Below are 19,426 nucleotides of genomic sequence, written 5' to 3'. Positions count from 1 at the left end.
GTAGGAGCATCACACCTGTGCCTTCAGTGGGTAGACCAGTGAGTGACTGGTGCAGAGCAGACACTCACTACACATGTATGGCATGTCTGGCTGGCTGGCTGGATGGACGGATGGGCGGACGGACGGATGGATGGACAAATGAATGAATAGATGACAACCCCAGTTGGAATATGAACTGATGTTTAGTATGTGTCAGACAGGAAGCAGGACTGGGATAAGGTGGGGAATGAAACAGCCTGAACAATCACTGAGGGAAGGATTTGAAAAGGTCAGACAAGCAAGCACTGTTATAAAACACTGGCTCTGACTGGAGGAACAAAAGGCCAGGGGAATGTGAGAGTAAGAAAGACAGTTTTCTCCCTCCAGCTGGGAAGGAGAGGCTCTGATTCACTCTGTGCTGAGGCTGAGAAGCACATGACCCGGGCAGTGACTGAACTGGGGATGTGAGGAGGGACCCGGTGATGGCATCAGGGTGCAGGGCACCCTAGAGAAGCTTCCCTGTCTGTATCTGTCCCCTGATAACTCCTGTCCTCTGTTTGAGCTCTTGGGCTGCAAAGCCAGATGACCATGACCTTGTCAGACACTACAATAATAATTGCTGTTCAGGATTTGCATGGGGGTGGAGGGATTGGAAACGACAGAGGTTTATTTGAACCTTTCAGCTTTGTGGATTTAAAGATTAAGGAGTGCAAGGGAATGAAAAATAGCAAATTGGAAAACCCTGGCAGGCTTCCCACCATGGGCTTTTGTGTTTTCTCAGCCTTCCACTCCAATGGGACCTTCCTGGCAGGAGTCTCCTGAGTCCTTTCTGTCCTGAGATGATGGGGACCCTGAGCAGTGATTGATTTGTCATTTATCTGTGGATCCCTCAATGTCTGCCAGTGTGGCAATTCTGCTTCCCTCTGAGAAAGAGGTCCCAAATCCCTTAACCTGTTTAGGTGGCCAGTGCTAAAATTCCACGGCACTAGTTGTCAGGGTGACCAGAACCTGAGTATTCAGGTCACAGGTGCCAAGTTTGACCCTCTGAAGGGACAGCAGTGGCTTGGGTCCTCCTCTCCTGAAGCCACTGGCCTCAGGTTACTGAACCTTTGACATGCGTGCAGGACTCTGAGCCAGAAGACGTGTACTCAGACCTGTCTATTAACAGTAACAACCAAAAATTACAAATAACAATAGAAATCGTAATATAAATATTAGAGGAAATTGAAAAAAAACTTGAGAAAAGTAAAGAAATCCAAAAATCCTCCTTCCGTAGCACAACCACTTGGAACATTTTATGCTATTCTTCTAGTTTTTATTTTTCATATGCCTATACTTTTCATAGTTTTATCATAGAGAACATGCACTTTATATCCAATTTCTTTGTCTTTTCCATGTTTCCAGTGGCTATTTTTTTTTATTGTGGTGAAAACCACATCACATAAATATTTCCATCTTCACCATTTTGAAGTATACAGTTCAGTAGTGTTAAATATATTTGCATTGTTGTGAAATAGATCTCCAGAATGTTCTCATCTTGCAAATGCTGAAACTCCGTACTCACTAAATAATTCCTTTCTCCCATTCCTCAACTACCATTCTACTTTCTATATCTTACTTCTTGAACTTAACATTATATCATGAGCATTTTCTCGTTGTTAAATTATTTTTCAAACTTGTATAATACCCCATAAAAGAGATGGATTATATTTAAGACCTATTTTTTTATAGTATTAAGCTGCTTTCTATTTCTCTTGTTTAATGAATAGTTTTGCAATGAATGTGTTTGTTCCTGGAGCTTTTCCCCCCCATATTTTGTTACATTTTCTTAGGTTATATTCTCAGAAATGGAATTAACTTGATTCACAATGTGGAATTACTTTCCGAAAATGCTGTATCAACTACAATCCACCATCAAATTATAAGGCTGTTTCATTGCAGCCATCTCTACTAAGCGAAACTCAGATATATTGCTAGTTAAGTAGAATAAACACAATGTTACTGTAATTTTTATTTTGCATTTTTTAAATTTCAAGCAAGTATAATAATTTCTAATGGTTGTTTACTACTTATATTTCCTATTTAATAATGTGCCTGCTTATGATTTTTTGCGTGTTTATGAAGCAGTGATATAGTATTTTATATACATGCTTTTGACATTACAAAGAGTTTATCCTAATTATATCATACTTGATTAAATTATTTTTCTAGTAGATTATTATCCTCATTACTTTTTTGACATGTAGAATTTTGATATTTTCATGGTGGCTGATCTGATATTTAAAAGTTTTTATGATTCCTTTCACATCTAAATTTAGAAGTTAGACCGCTCTCTAGAGGGCTGATAAATATATAATTACCTTTTCTTCTCCTTTTCTATGATATATTATTTATATTTAATTTTAATTCATCTCAATTTATTTTCAGTTATGGTATGAGCTGTTTAACCGGATCCCCACTGTTCACCAATTGTCCCATCATTATTGCATAATGCTATTCTCCATTTTGATTTGTGATGACTTCTTTATCGTGTAGTAAATTCTTCTCTATGTGATATACTCTAATTTGCCTTTCCTTTTGCGATTTTCTTACTGTATTGCTTTGTGGTGAATATGGCCTATATGAGTTCTGCATTTTGGAATTTGGTGACATTTCTTTGTGGCTTAATACATGGTCAGTTTTTGTGACTGTTCAATAGCGGTTACTAAAGAACGTGTGTTCCTATTTTACTGAGTAGTATATGTACACATGTGTCCTTCTCTCCTTCCATTTAGATAGGTATCTATGAGTATACCCCAAGGAATTAAACGTTATGCCAACATTCTATCTGTGTGTTTATATTTTGGTTAGTTTCTGGAAAATGGACATTAGAGTCTTCCACTGTGATGCGGGATGTCAATTTTTTTGTTGTTCAATGCATTCTTGCCATATTTTGTTTTATATGTAGCTCAAAGGTATATTCTTAGTTGTGTAAAGTTCTTTCACTGTTACATACTCTTGGTGGATTATTCCTTTTATCAATATGAAGTATGACTCTATTTCTTTGATAAAGTATCATAGTAGCCGATACTTTATTTGATATGATTATTGCTTTGTTTGCCTCTTTTTTTGCTAAGTATTTGTCTGGTAGATATTGTTCAGCCTTTCATTTCTAACTTTCCTTTGTGTTTTGTTTTTAAGGTATCTCTTACAAATAGCATGCATCTGGAATGTGTTTTTGCTGTTTTTATATTACCTGAGAGTCTTTTTCTTTTAATAGATGAATTCAACTCATTCAGTTTTACTGTGATTGCTGTGTGTTTGGGCTCTTTTTTGCTGTGGCAATGGTATTTTCTAATTAACATGATTTTTTTTTGTTTCATTTTCCATAATTCTTTTCCTCTATTTGGTTGATCATTTTCATTTGTTCACCCCCCCTTCCCAAGATTTAGAATTTATAATTCCAAATATATTCTTAAGTTTTTGACACATACTTAAAGTTATATTTTTCTGTTAATATGTATAATTAATAGTATCTTTCCCCGAAGCAAGACAAGAACTTTAACACACCTTTCCCCCCCTTTCTCCTTCATACCTCCATCTTCCGTGTAGTATCATCTAGAGATTTTAATTTTAGATAAGTGTTAATATTTATTATTTTTATGATATGCAGTTAATTCATAAACTAATCAGTTACTTTTGTTCTTTTCCTGCTTTGCTTTTTGGATTTCCTGCTCACTTCTTTTTGGATTTATTTTTCTTCCAGCTGGCTTAGTATTTATCTCTTGGTTCAAAATCATTTCTCCTGAGAATTATAAAAATGTCCTTTCTCAGTTTTCTTGCATTCAGTGCAGCCAGGAGAATTACAACAATAATTTTATTCTCAATATTTTGAGGGTTTTACATCTTCACATTGATGTTCTGAAATGTCACCATGATATGCCCGGATGTGAGTCTTTTAAATTTTAACTCGTTGGGCACTTAACAGACCTTCCAGTCTAAGGATTGAGATTATCCTTTTGTTCTGGGAAACTATTTTCTTATATTATTTTGAAATTTTCCTGCTTTCTGTTGTCTTTATTTTTTCCTCTAGAAACTCAATTACATAAATGTGGAAAATTCTTTACTTCTTTTTCATATCTGTTAACATTTCCTTTGTACTTTTCATCCTGAAAAGTACAGAGATTTCTGTTTGATAGTCCAACACTCTAATTTGTATGTGGCTATAGTCATTCTTCAGGTTAGTTGGTCTTTTAAAGTTTTGATGTTAAAAATTTTAAATTTTAAGATACCTAGTTGACTTTTGTTGAGTTGACATATTTTCTCACACACTCTTTATGCTTCTCAATTAAACTTTTACTAAAGTTGTTGCTTTGTTAATGTTATATCTTCAAGTGTCAGTTTGATAGAATATGTGTCTGCCTTCAAAGAAGGTTGACTTTCCTCAAATGTTTGGTAATTTTTGATTTTTGTGCTTTTCTGTGAATTTGAGATTTTCTGTTAGCCTATGTGAAAATGCTGCCTTTGCTTGTCTGGGGAATGCTGGGAGTGCGACAGCATATTTTGGTCCAATACCTGGTCTTGCGGCGGTGAGACAACCTCTGTCTTCTGGGCGTTACCTCAGGATATTGCTTTGCTCCCTAAAATGCCCCCACTTACTGCTGTATAGTGAGTGATCTTGTTTGGCATCCCAGTCTGTCAGTTATTGTCCCAGCGTCACACTTTCCAGTGCCAGTCACCTCATTTCATCTTTTGGACATTTGTTTTCTTCTCTATTATGATCTCCTCACCCCACCACCCTCACCTACCTGCAGTCTTTGTGGAATTCCTCACTGAAATTTATTGAATGAGGACATTTCTGATATTCTGTTGTTATTATTATGGAAATACATGTCTGTGTGTGTATATATATACACATATACATATATGTATATATGTATATGTATATATATACATGTATATATATGTGTGTATATATATATTTGTATTTATATTCTTACTATATATGTTGTACAAATATGAAATCAGGTTTCTCAGCTCTGCCAAGTTAATTTCCAAAAGAATATCCACTTTTTATTTACCAGCATGTGGTTTTCTCTTACGTGCTGCAGCTTCCTCTTCCTTTTTTTTTTTGTGTCCTTGTGGGACTTTATTGTTTTCTCCCCCCTTTAGTATTGCTTTAGTGAGGTTTTGAGAGAAGGCAGAGATAAACCATTCCATTCAATCTGCTATGTTTAACCAGAATGCTGTAGATCATTACTTTACTCCATAGATGAATTATATGTGCTGGTATATTTTATGTGGAATTTGAACATTGCTAATTTTAGTGAGATTGTTTTTCTTTTGTGTTTTTGAAAGTCAGAATTATGTTCATCTTATAAGACAAGTATAGTAGCTTTCCACCATTTTTGTATTATGGTGGTTTGGCATTTCAATAAAATGTAAATGTTTTAAAGAATTTAATAATAAATTATATGGGTGCAAGGGTTTGAGGGGAAACTAGTAATATATTTTTTTTCAATTTATATTTCAATTATTCTATAATGTTTCTTTTTATGTGTCAACTTTCAAAGTTTACATTTTCTGGAAAGTCGTCCCCTCTTACTGAGTTTTTCAAGTTTTATTATATAATTGTGCATGACTTTTTTTTATATGTTTCTTTATTGGATCTGCCAGTACCTTATTTTATTTTGTTTGTTTGCTTTATTGTTGTTATTCTCAACCCCCGTAAAAGATCTGGGACTCTTGTTTTAATCAATCACAAATGCTAAAGTAGAAATTATCTTTCTCCTCGAGTTAAGACTATTTTTTCCTAAAATCTTAAGCCAACTGCACTATATTATAAGTCGCCTCTCATTATTCTATTGATTTATTCTAACTAATAGTTAACTAGTATGTTCTTGATAATTAATAAAAGTAAAGAGCTGGTTTTAGAGCACTGAAATGATTACTCAGAGGGAAATTTGCTAACTATTTGGGGGAAAAAATGGAAAGTTGGTCCCTTTGGCACACTATTAACCACAATAGATAAACACACCAAGATGGGTTAACAAATTAGAGGTTGAAAGAAGAAGAAAAGATATCCTAAACCAGCAGTTCCCAACCTTGGTGCACTTTGGAGTCCACTGGGTGCTATAAACAATTCTCGTACGTCCATTGTACCCTAGACTAATTAAATCAGAATATCTGGGGGCGGGAGGCATCAGTAGGGTCTGAAGATCCTCAGGTGATTGCAATGGCAGCAACATCTGGGAACCGCTGCCTTGTGTTTTCAGAGTGTGGTGTCTGACCAAGAGCCTCTGCCACATTTTGGAGCAGTTAGAACTGTGGAGTAGCAGGCCTCATGTCAGACACATTGAGTCACGCTCTGAATGTTAACAAATTCCAGGTGGTTCCCAGCACATGGAATTTGAGTAGCAGCTCTCTAAAGCAGGTGTAGCAAACTAGGCCCCATGGTCTATTTATTTGAATAAAATGTTACCGGAATAATGCATGCACGCCCATTCATTTACACATCCTTTACAGCCCAGTGGATAGTTGTGAGAGAACCTACAGTGTGTACTATCTGCCTATTTACAGAAAGAGTCTGCAATGCATTTCAATTTTGATGGCTCTTTAGAATCACCTCAGCGCCTTAACATTTCCTCTGCCTGTCTGTTCCCCAGGTCCATTGAGTCAGAACCAGGAGGAGGAAGTGACCCAAGTATCAATCATTCTTACAGCTTCCCAGAAGATTTAAATATGCAGCCAAGGTTCAAGACCACTGTCCTAGAAGTACAAAGAGAAAATGTAGATGGATTTTTAAAAAATCTGTTTTAGGTTGGAGGTGGTCATTTTTGAATATTAAAACAAAGAAACAATGATGGAAAGACTGATATATTTGACCATATAACAAAGTTTAGAATTCGAAAAATAAAACCATCTTAAGGAAAATTTTAGACTTAGAATAAAACAATTTTAAGCAAAATTAAAAGAAGGACAACCTGTAGGAGATAATACATACCATATAATATCCTCATTTCAAAGAGCTCAAATATTTTAATAAGAATAAGAGAAAGACACAGGTAAACTGGCAAAGGCCACTATAAAGCACTTTAAAGAAGAAAATAAAGTGATTAATAATTATATGAAAAAACGATTTATTTATTAACATGGGATAGCAAACTAAAACAGCAATGAGCTCCTCTGTGTTTGGGATTGGGACTCTTACACTCCCTCCCTTCCTTCCTTCTTTTATCACAATACTAAGTCCTGGGGATGTTGGCAACAGGGCATTTGCATACTAATTGAATGCAAATTATTAGGAGAGTTTGGCAAGATGATCCCAGTGTTGAAAGTGCTTACTTGAGTCGAAAGTTCTTGATGTACCGAATTTGACTGGCCCAAGTCTGTGCCAGGGCAGGGCTTACAAACTGGGGATTCCTGGACTTGGACACATTTGGATTGAAACCTGGCTCTGTTGCTTCCAAACTGTGTGCTGGGTATTCTAGTCTGTTTCCTTAGCTGTTTTCTTCTGTTGTGTGGATTACATACGATGTAGTTAAATGTTCTGGCATGCAGGAAGTCATTCAAAACAGGAAGCACTCAGTAAAACCAGATTTACATCATTGTTAACGTCATCATTTCACCAATAATTTAACAATAACACTATATACCGTGTGTGTGTGTGTGTGTGTGTGTGTGTGTGTGTGTGTTTCTGGGCTTTCTAGTTGTCTCGTTGACTTTTCTATGGGATTGTATATGATTTGATGCTGTTTTGATGGAATGACCATTGATTGAGCACCTCCAATGTGCCCACGTGTATTATCAGAATACTTAGTCTCCTGCTATGCAGTCTCTAAGGTGGGTTTTCATGCCCTTATCTGTGAGAGAAGAAGGAAACTAGGACGATGGAGAGCTCCAGCTGGACCAGAGGCTTCAGCCCACCCCACAGGACGCTCTGCAGCTTGATGACTCTTCAGAGTTGGCCTAAATCACCAAGAGGCAGCAGGCCTTTGTCCCCACACATACTAGTCTTGGGCCACCTCTGGCAGGAGTGTAACCTTCTGGTGAGGCCAGAAGCTGGGGACAAAGAAAGGTCCCCGAAGAAGGGATGTGGGCTGTACCCCACAATATCCACTACAGTTCCTGCGTGTTATTCATTTAATATAGTCTCGGTTATGATATGCTAGTGTCATTACTGTAAGGAGCGTGCCTTTTTTAAAAAAAAAAATGTATGTGCTACTTGTGTCCAGCTAATGCCAGCTTTCAAAATCAATACTGAGTACAGAAAAAGAGAGAAAAGCATTTTTATTACTTCCCTATAGAATTAAAGAGTATATAGGGAGGTTTACTATTTCTTGATACGATAAAGTAACTCACTTGTAAAACCAAAGGACATGGTACCTTTGTGGGGGGCATAATTCATGCTTTTTGGTACACACACATTTTGTTCAGAACTCTTATAGCCATTTTCAGTTTCCCTAGAAAGTTATTTTATTTCAGAGATTTTAAATTATATGGACTAAATAATAAGAACATAGTATTATAAAGCAGAGAAGATGCGTAATTTGTCACTTAGGCATTGCCCATCCTGCCTCCCTCTCTTCTTGGCCTCCTTTATGTAATCAGAGTTGCTGTCATACTCTCTGGGCTCTCTCTGGGGGCAGCAGAGTGACCTGTGGTTAAGGCTCTTCCCTGGATTGGCTGCTTTATATTTCTTAAGGGCATCACTTCTGACCTCTGCCAGGTGAACTCTCAGAGGTCCTGGCTTTTCCCTTTAGTAAGCAATGTATAGTCTCAGAGTTCTGAATGCAGACTATTTAACCTGTAGCTCTCTGCCATCGAATTCTTTCTCAAGTCTGATTCATCCATTCAATGCAAGCAAGTGTGTATTGAGCATCCACCTGATACCAGGCAGTTTTTTAAGTATAGGAAATATCTAGACATCAGTCCTTCCCCTCTTTGAGCTGATGCATGCTATAGCTAAGTAGACAGAAAACAAATTACGTAAATAATATTGCACGTGCTTTATACTGAGGAGAAAAGAAAAGCAAGCAAGAGAAATAGAGATGGGAGGGAAGCTGTGAGGGGAGAGTTGCAGTTTTGGATAGTGTGACCAGGGAAGGCCTCACTGAGATAGAGACACTGAGTAAACACCTGAAGGAGGTGAGGGAGTGCATTATGTGGCCATCTGGGCAAGAGTGTTCCAGGCGGAGAGAACAGCATGTACAAAAGCCCTGAGGCAGGAATATGGCTGCACAGTCAGAGATCACTGAGGAACAGACAGACCAGAGGAAACGTAATACTAGGAGGAGGAGGAGGCCAAAAGGAAATGAGGCTGGCTTTGCTCTAGGTCCTTGAAGGCGTTTGACTTTTACTCTTTGTGAAATGGGGGACACTGGAGGATTTTGAGCAGAGGAATTGCATGATTCATTTTACTTTTTAAAAGGCTCACTCTGGCTGCTGTGCTGAAAATAATTGACCACAAGGTGTCCAGGGCAGAAAGCCATTAGAGGACTATTGTGAATTCTGGCCTGAAATTAGGTTGGTGCAAAAATAATTGCAGTTTTAAAAGGAGAAAAATAATTGCAAAACCCTCATTGATTGCACCAACCTAATACATACATGCTTCAGACCACTGTTTCTACGGATAGCCTGGTGTGATTTAAGCAGAAAATGTAAACTGATTTTTTTTTCGCTCATGTCGAACTCGGTTTACTCATTAGTGTTCATGGGACCCAGTGTCATGAAAATGACAAACATACGACAGTCAAATAAACAAAGCCAACTGTCTCTTGTTCAGTCCCTGAGAATGCTACTCTTGCATCACGCTGGGTCCCTTTTGTAGGGACATTTCTCTCAGGTTTCCATCCTGGGATAACTGTTCTCCTGAGAACCAGCTTGTTTTTTTTTTTTCTCTTTTCTTTTCTACATTGTTATTTTTATTGTGTCTCCCTGCTTGCTTTTGTTGGCAGAGAACTTAGAGCTGGAGCAACAGTTGACCTGTAGCAAGAGCGTAGAACCTAGTGGCAGCTGCGTTGTTTTCCCTACCCTTATTTTCCTACACCTCGATTAAAAGAAAAACTTGTGTTCTGTTTTATTTAGTGAGTCCCTTTAAAAAATGGCAAGCTACAAATAAACAATATAGGATGCAAATAGCATCACTTAAAGATAAAAAGGAAGAAATCCAGTTCAAAATTTGGGTCATTCCATAAGTGGAAAAAAAAAAAAAAGTCTCTATATGCATGCACACTCAAATTTTCAGGACGAAACCATTAGTGACTAATAGATACCCAAAGCACCCGTATGTTCCTGGCTGGCGTCCGTTTACCAATCTTCCTTTACCTCAAATTTCTGAGTTTATTATTTTATCTCCCAGCAGCACGTGGCAATGGTGTTGGGGTGAGATTCACCCCAACAGGGGTGGGCGGATGCTTAGGACCAACTGTACAATTTGTTAAAAAAACGCACTGTTCATCTCCTGCTACTCCTTCTGATTGGATACGGCTTGAAAACTTCCTTGAAATGTTTTTGTACAAAAAGTATATTTTCTGAGACCTTGGATATTTGAAAATATTTGTTGTTGTTGTTGCCTTTACTGTAGAACAACTACTTGACTGGGTATACAAACACTTGTCTTAAAATTCTGAGTGTTGCCCGACTGTCATTTAACACTTAGTTGCACTAATGTTAACCCCTCGTCCCGACTTCATGCTTTATATTTTTTTCATTTACTTTAATACATGACATTTAAAGAAAAAAAGTCACATACTTCTCTGCGTTGGTGTCAGAGAGCCGGCCATCCATTTTATCTTTTAATCTCAAGTCATTTTTTCATCTCTAGAAAGTTAATTTCTATTATGTCCTGGCCGTACTTAGGATCTCGTTTCCCTTTGGAAAACATTTCATCCGTAGGTTAGGTTTCTGTAATCTTCACTCCATTTGTGTTTTCTTAAGCTTCATCTTTTTTTCTTTTTTTCCACCCTGTTCCTTATTTTCTGCTTTCTGAGAACGGTTGTCAGTTTTGTCCGCTGCATCGAGTTTCGTTTTCAGCAGTGTTAAGCCAACCTGTCATCATTTTGGTTAGGACTGTGTTTTCAGCTCGCAAGCCTTTTCATTTCGTCCACATCCCTTCTCATCTCTGCACTTTCTTGTTTAATCCAGGTAATATAAATATCATTTAGAATAGAAAGCGAATGTTTTCTGAAAAAATCTTTTGTTCCTGAAGGTAAATCCTACTCAGATGAGAAGTTTCCTTTTGAGCCATTATCCTTTGCTCCCTCTGGTGCTGTGGCTCTAAGTTAGTTTTGCCTTGTTACCTCCTGCTGGGACAGGGAGGGATCTGACTGGGCCCACTGTGGAGCTTGTGCAGGAGAAAACTCCTGGCCTGTCTCCTTTCCTTGATTCATCCTGGCGTGTCTAGGGAATCGCCAGCGCTTCCTCCCACCACTGTGCTTTCGATGCCCCCTTCCTGCCTCAGAGATGGAGCAGAATGGAATGTCACCACTGGCTTTGGACTGCCTGTCAACGTCTTAGCCCACTTGGTGCTGAGTGCCACTTATCACACGTGTGTGTGTGTGTGTGTGTGTGTGTGTGTGTGTGGTGGTGGTGGGGGGGGAGGGGCACTTAATAAAACGCTTTTGGAAAATCTGTACAAGTCCCTTTGGGAGAATGGTATACTGAGAGCGTCTCGAAGTGTGATAATCAGTATTTTGAAAGCAAGTCTCTTGCCTGACAGCCAAGTCTTAAAACCTCATGAGTGACTCATAATGTTTTACACACACACACACACACACACACACACACACACACACTTACTCTTGGCTATTAAAACACAATAATAGCTTGAATTTCCTTTAATCCTTGATTGGGTCTATCCCTCCTCCCCCAAGTCCCTTAGAAACTAGAAACACTGGCTCTTTTCCATTTAAGAGGTTGCTGATTTAGAAAAGAAACATCTTGACACTTAGTAAAAGTGGAATTGTATAAGTTTTGAATCCTGAAGTAATGAGGTGTGTAATCTTAGCAAACAGATAGCTCTGTGAGCTACACTATTCCATTTCATTGGGACTAAAGATAAAGGTTTTAAAAAATCCATCAAAGACATAAGGTCATCTGATTTGTTCCTAATGTGCTCTTACCATAAGGGTTACCCTGAGCTATTCCCAGTAATTTTCAGAGACAAAATCCTCTCGGACAGTTAGGTAACTTAGAAACAGTGCTTTACATCAGAGGCAGATGTATGAGAACCCTCATTATTGAAGTGGGCTCTCCCCATCAGGCCTTCCTCCACTGCGGCTCGGAACAGGCCCCTTTGATGAGCAAGTCCGTTTACCAGCCAAGATTAAACCAGTCAAGAATCGGAATGAAGGACTATGTCCAAGGTACCGATGGTTTCATCTTCTGCAAGAACTTCAGCCCCCTTCTGCCATGTCAGCTGTAAATCCCACAGCAGAGTGTGAACATTAAAACCACACACTGAAAATAATGCATCTCTGTTTCATTTCTCTTTCCAGGTTTGAGATTTTTAAGAGCTCTCAGACTGATCCAGTTTTCAGAAATTTTGCAGTTTCTGAATATCCTTAAAACAAGGTAAGATGTTCTTTCTCCTGTTTTCTCCTCATTACTATCCCCAGTACCACATGGTGAATATAAGGTGTGTTTTGCTTTCATCACAATAAAGTTAAAGTCTGTTATTCACAGAATGAGCGATGTAACCCAGAGATCCAGAGAAAGCCCAGGGTAGGGTTTGGGTCGCTCTTTTCAGCAGGGCTTGGGACGCTGTGGTAGAGACAGAGAAACAGCTGTGCCTGCGTCCCCAGACTGGGGGACTGTGTGGGGTTGCCTGGAAATCAGGAAATCAGCCACAGCGTCATGGGGCGAGTGCACAGCGGATGAGGGATACATCTGCTCATTGATTTGAACGTCCTTGCTCCCAGTTCTAAATCGCCCCTTTATTACATCACTAAATAAGAAATTGAACCTGGCCGTAAAAGCAATAGAAGCAATGCTTTTTGAGAGGCAATCACAAACCTCGTACGGCAAACAGAAAATCATTTTATTTCAAAGTACATTTTAGATGTTCATTTTATAGCCAGTGTAGCCCCTGGGGTTTGCTCTGTAAATTGCCTTTTGGGGAATACCTAAAAACCTCCTGCCGAATGCTCCGTGACTATTTCTGTTCACCGTGTTATGATCTGGAAAACACTGCTGGACCAGGAGGAAACAGCCCCCAGAGATCCCTTTCCTGATGACCTGTGGGTTTGCAGAGCTGGCCTGAACCCAGGGCTGTCTTGATGAATAAACTAATAAAAGAAGTTAGACGTACTCTAATGGAGAATAAGAACAGGTCATGAATTTCTCTTTTAGGAAATTACAGTTTAAGACACTCACTGCTAACGTTCCACTTCTTCTTAACGCGTTTGATAAATGATTAAAAACAGGGCACCTCTGTTTTGTGATTTGTCATGAACACATCTGCATTTTGGGGGCCATGGATTCCGCTCTGTTTTCCCAATAACTGAGGCTGGGACTCAGCTTCCCAAATCTGTCACATCCAGCAAATGTGACAGGCTATTATTAGCTTTCCTCTTTGTGTCTTAGTACTTTCTGTTTATTTTTATTTGTTTTAAGTTAAATTGGTTTCCCCTCCCTAACTATGTATCTATGTGAATGTGAAGTAAATTCACGTCCTGTTAGCCAAGGTAAAGAGGAAGGGAGCATCTAATGCAATAGAAATCCTTTATAGGATGCCCCCACCAGTCTACATGTTCATTATCGTGGGGTCAGAATTTATCAGTCCTCTATTTCATAGTATGTAATAGTATTGATACAGAGTGAATATGGTTCACCTCCATAACTCCTCTGACTCACAGTAACCTTGATACCTACCTTTTTATGGCTCCTCTATATAATGGACTCTTAGGACTCTTGAAATTAAAATGATCAACAAAGTGAGCAGTCTTAAGTGTTTTCCTATATCATGTGTGCTCTACAGGCTGTACTTTTAGGGCAGAATCAGTAGGTACCCAGGGCTGATTGCAGGGGTTGTATTTAGGGACACTCGTTTTTTTCCTAGTGGGACAGTGTTATGTGGAGACATCCACAGCTCTGACGTGGAGGAGTGCCCCTCTCTCCCTGTTTTATGTTTGTCTCAGAAATTCAGGGGATTTTAATTCTCCGACACCAGCATTTTAAGAAGGTGCCATCACTCAGAGAAATAACGTGGAAAGAACTGTGCTCTCACCTTCCTTGTATTCCACGTAGCTCCTTTCTAGCTTTGGGAAAAGAATGAGTCATCCGAATAAAATATCTCTTTCTGGACTTTTATCAAGAGACCCACACATTTCCCATTCCTTGGAAAAGACTCCTTTCCATTGGCTGCAGGAAATAGCACAAGCAACCCTGGTGAGCGATCCACCTGACATGTCTACATTTACGGGTGGTTCATTCTCCCAGTGCAGAGGGAAGAGAGCTGAAGCAGCTGGCTAGGGAAAGAGGGGGCTCTGTAAATTGGGAGACAGCGCTCCCAGGGAGGGGTCACGGGGTGGCAAGCTGCTGGGGATGACGTCAGTGACCCTGAGCCCAAAGCAGCATTTCCCCAGAACACCACTTTCCGCTGAAACTCCTTCTATTGTCATGGGGCACTTGTCATCACAACCCCACAACTTAGATTGTCCCAGTTCCTGTCACTTCTGGTCATGACCAGGTGATTGAGTCAGTTCAGCAAGCCTGAGTGGAGCACCGGTTTGTGCCCTCAGCGTGGTGGGGTGAGGATAGAGAGCTCACTGGGGGAGGGAGAGCCAGCGTCTCTGCGGCTGAGATACAGGGATACCCGGGGAAGTGAGGCTTGAGGGGAGTAATTATGCTGGGCTGAGCATGAATGTGGGGAAGATAAGGATCTCTTTGAGGCACAGGTGTGTTAAGTAAGCCTTGTAGGAAGCTAGGTGTCATCCCAGTGAGGCTGGAGATTGCGCATGTGCATGTCAAGAGGGTGGGGCTGACTTCCAATCAAAGAAGCTGCAGAAAGCACACAGGGGAGAGAACATGTTCCTTGGGGGAACTCTGAGTAATTCTGTGCCCCTGGAGACTGGAGGTGGGAAAAAAGAAAGCCAAGGTTAAGAGGGTAGGCAAAGGCCAGATCTCCAGGCCCAGACTAAACTTCCCTGAATGGAAAGAACTCTAGAGGCTTTAGGACAGCTTTCTGAACCCGTTCTCTCTCCAGGTGCCTGGCGAGTCTTGGCTCCTTGCTTCTGTGCACCCCCAGGCACAGAGAAATGAAAGCCTTGGTTTGTGTCGGGCTTTAGACTTTGAGCGGTTTTCTGGTGACTCCTCTGTACCTTGTTGCTTTCTTGATGACCTTCCAGAAGTGTGGGTGGAGTCCTGTAATCTTTAGGGAGATTTTGTCTGGTTTTTTTCTGGTGGCCAATCCCCACCCATCTGTGGTATTAGGGAGCGATGGGGACATTGCAAACATGATTTGAAGTAATGATTTGAAATTGCGGTTTCATTTTCTGTTCTTTGGGTGCCTTGCTTGGCCAAGAGCTGGAAGAAGCAATACAGAAAGAAGTAATGGGGGTAGGGGCAGGGGGAGAGTGAGAGAGAGAGAGAATGGATTAAGAGGCAGCAAAAGGAAACCAGAGTGAACAGGATGACAGAGAAAAACATAGATGAAAGAGGCAAATCACAGTTATGGAATAGCATCAAGGCTGTTCCCCAAACTGCCAGGCAACAGTAGTGCTTAAAATCCGCCGTGTCCTAAAAGTGCCATATTGAAGGGGACACTGGGAGACTGTGTCATTGTCTGAACTTTCAGCAGTTTCTCAGTTGCCCTGCAAACTGGCAGGCTGACTCACAGGCGAGAAGACACTTATTCTATAGTCAGAGCAAAGGAAGCAGCTCTGTTTAAAGGCTGTCACTCTGTCATTAGTACACATTGATGATTGCAGCATAATCCTTTCGTAAATAATGATTTCCTACAGAGAAAACCCAAGAGAAACTAAAGACAAAGTGTTAGGCATAATAGATTTAGCAAGTTTCAATGTACAAATACTAATTGTATTCTATGCATCAACAACAAACAGTTATACAATGTAATTTTAAAGGTTATATTTAAAATAAATAAAAAAGCTATATAAGTATCATGGATTGATTTGTCGATGGTGGTATAGACTTTATGGAGAAAAATATCTATTAAAAAAAGAAGTCTCGTAACTGTTATTTGTTGTTTAGTGACAAGTGCCTCTGAAACTCAGTGGCTCAAGATAACTGTCACTTTTTAAAAATTTCTAATGATTCTCTGGGTCAGCTGGGCCGTTCAAGTCAGCCCGCCTTGACTTGACTCTGTGGTCATCTCATGGCTGCATGGTTGGAAAACACTTCTCTCTCCGGGGCCTTGCTCTTGCAAATGAAAGCCAGGATTCCAAGGCCTTAATCGTGTACTCAAAGTAAGAAAAGTCTTTGTTTTAAGGGTGGTTATGTGCTCTCATTGGCACTCCCTACCAGTTTCTCCACAGCCAAGACCAATGCAGGCAAAAAGCTGACTATGAAGAGTGAGGGAAAGACAACAGGTAGTAGAAAGTGTGGCAGAAGGGCAACTTTTTAATATTTAAAAATATCCCATGAAATCGTTAACATAACAAACAAGTAATCTTACTCAGCATTCACACACTCCACCACCCTGCAATTCTCATATAGGGATTAACAGATTAGGGAAGTGCATCTCAGTCCGTTTATATTAACTTCCCACAGGACAGTATGTACATGGTAGGGCCAGAAAGGGGACCTAGCCGATTGCATTTAAGGAAATGCTTAAGGATAGAAGACACACACACACACACACACACACACACACACACACACCATGGATTGCCTAGTAATTTAAAATGAAAACTGGGGGCGGCTGGTTAACTTAGTTGGTTAGAGCACTGTGCTCTTAACAAGGTTGCCCATTCAATCCAATCCCCACGTGGCCACTGTGAGCTGCGCCCTCCACAACTAGATTGAAACAACTACTTGACTTGGAGCTGATGGGTCCTGGAGAAACACACTTAAAATACATAAAAGTTAAAAAAAGAAAAAGAAAACTGCCCTACTGTTTCCTCTGATTACTAAAGTACAATATGCTCATTGTAAATATCTCAACAATGTAGAAAAGCATGACATTTGGGGAACTAAAATCACCGTAATACATATATGGCCTCAGAAATGGCTCCAACGTTAAATTCTTAAAAAAGAGTACTTGCTGTGTAGACTGCAAAGGGCCTTGGCGGTAGCAGCCAAATCATGAAGGTTCTTAAATGTCATGGATTTGACTCAGAGAGGTGTGGAAGGGTCTTACGTAAGAGAAGAACGTGATCAGATTTGCGTTGTAGAAAGATGCACCATTCCACCAATTGTGTAGAACGAGGGTTTGAAGCCTCAAAGACCACAGAGCACGAGACCAGTCTGGGAGCAGTTGTCTAGGCAGGAATGTTAGGGAAGGCCTGTGGCAGTGCAAGTCGCATGGAGCCGAGGGGGAGGGAGCTAGAGTATTTAAGGGACAAAACTGACAGAACTTGATTTTGCTGTACTCCATGTTTCAAGCTTCAGACCATTCATCTCAATGTGGCAGAGTGCAGGGCAGAGTGCAGATAACTTTCAGGGGTATTTCACGTCTGCCCAGCAAAGGTAACAATGAAACAAAATAAGGCCATTGGCACCTGGCTGTATGTACTCTCAGCCAGAAAGAGAGAGGTAGATAGTGGACAGGCAGAGCAGGAACAAATTTGTGCTTTTTTGTGGAAAGTAGATGACATTTTCATTGTTAACCAAAACACATCTTGTTAAATATACTGAGCACAAAGATGGTCTCCAACAGCTCTGGGTTTATAGCTGTAATCCCAGGAAGGAACAGACTGTCATTCTCCTGTATCTGTGGAGACAGACGCTCTTTCTCCCAGTACCTACAGAGTCCTAGAAAAGGTCTCTGATCTACAAGAACAGAAAGATCTCTGTGCCTACTCTTGGATGAATCACTGTACCCACTGGTGTGAATTTTTTAATGGCTAGTAAGAACTCATGAGATGGGGACTCAGAAATGATAACGGAAAACCAGTGATTTTTCTTTAGATGAGTTAGGTTCTCATGAGAAGATCACAATCCATCCCTCTCTCAAAGTATGGGAAGTGGGCTAGTATCTGAATAGTTGCAATCATTCTAGCTGTTGTGCACTTTGTGTTTGGTTCAGACCCCTGGGATTGGCCATGAAGTCTGTGAATATCTCCAGTGACCTCCTTTGCCATGCAGAGCACACAACCCCGTCTCTGCTACCTCCCCTCTGCCCTCCACCCCCCACCCTCATCCTCCTTCCAAGGAGTCCTGTGCAACCTGGTGTGGTTCGAATATCAGAATATGGAGAAACTGCACCAAGAGTTCATCTTGCGTCTTTTGCACGGAGCTTTTAGATGATTGCCTGGTCATAGAGTTTAATTTGGAAAGCAAATTCCTAAGACTGTGGATCTGTAATGATGCTGATGCTGTAAAAATAATCAGATTTCAGTGCTGAATATGGGCTCTTTCAGCAACAATGATTAAATGTTCTACACACAGCAAGAGCTCCCTTAAGCACTATTAATATCGCTGTGACAATCATTTAGAGATTAATAAACACCGTACTTAGGTCGTTTTTCCAAGGCACCAGGAGGCTCAGAGACTCTAATACTTTTAATATCTCAAGAGGGCCCCACGTGGTTATTGGTAGGACACTGCTTTGTTCAGGCCCTGGGGATCTGGGAGGTTGTAAGTGAACCAACTCGGCACTTAATTATCCTCTGAGCAAATGAACACGCTTCCCTGTGATGGCTCGCTGTTCCCGGTCTGTTTCTCACTCTCCACTGTTAGAGCGCGCCATAGAGAGCGGATGAGGCAGAGGCAGGGGAGGCTTCTGCTTGGTTCTGGCTTCCCGTTGAGAGACCCTTTGGGAGGAGGAAATGGTGGTGAGGCAGCTGCAAAGTCTTCAGCTCACTGATCGATCGATCGATCGCTGTGGTGGTTGCTTCACCTGATGGGGGTCATTGTATGGCCCCGATCTGTTTGCCTTATTTCTACTCTTCCACTCCCTGGTCAAGGAGGGGCTGTTTTTCCAGGGAGAGGAGACTGGAAGGCGAGCGAGGAGGCCTCTGAGGCTGGCCAACTGCTGTAGGGAAGAGAAAGGCAAGCGTTACAGTATCTCTCTGCTCTAAGGAGAAGCTTAGATGGATTTTCAACATTATTTTGGCCAGTGGGGGATCTCCATTCACAGCTATAGAAACGACTTAGAGGTGAAGTGGGGGTAGCAGGATCCATCGTAGTGTCTGGGAAAAGGGGCGAAGGCCAGGATTTGGCAGAGCTGTGCTAGATTCACAGCAGAACTTCCAGAGCCACGGAACTGACCGCACTGGTTAGTCCGATAGTGAGTGGTACAGAATCACCCTCTTTCCTCAGATGGAGACAGTCCCAGACCTACTTT

General features: G+C 40.6%; 1 protein-coding gene across 39 annotated transcripts in view; it reads left to right on the top strand.

Annotated features, from left to right (window-relative positions):
- The window catches only part of KCNMA1 (potassium calcium-activated channel subfamily M alpha 1), a 713,000-nt gene that overhangs the window by 452,018 nt on the left and 241,556 nt on the right, over positions 1-19,426 (top strand). For all 39 annotated transcript variants that reach the window (XM_074339646.2, XM_074339645.2, XM_074339641.2 and 36 more), the window contains one exon: positions 12,456-12,531. In XM_074339646.2, the coding sequence (XP_074195747.1) occupies positions 12,456-12,531 (76 nt within the window). The remainder of the gene's footprint in view (positions 1-12,455; positions 12,532-19,426) is intronic.

Source organism: Rhinolophus sinicus, chromosome 15 (genome assembly GCF_057876585.1).
Source record: "Rhinolophus sinicus isolate RSI-liver-muscle chromosome 15, RSI-T2T, whole genome shotgun sequence".
Lineage (NCBI taxonomy): Eukaryota > Metazoa > Chordata > Mammalia > Chiroptera > Rhinolophidae > Rhinolophus > Rhinolophus sinicus.
The sequence above is the reverse complement of the archived record's forward strand: the minus strand, read 5'-3'. Positions and strand labels throughout refer to the sequence as shown.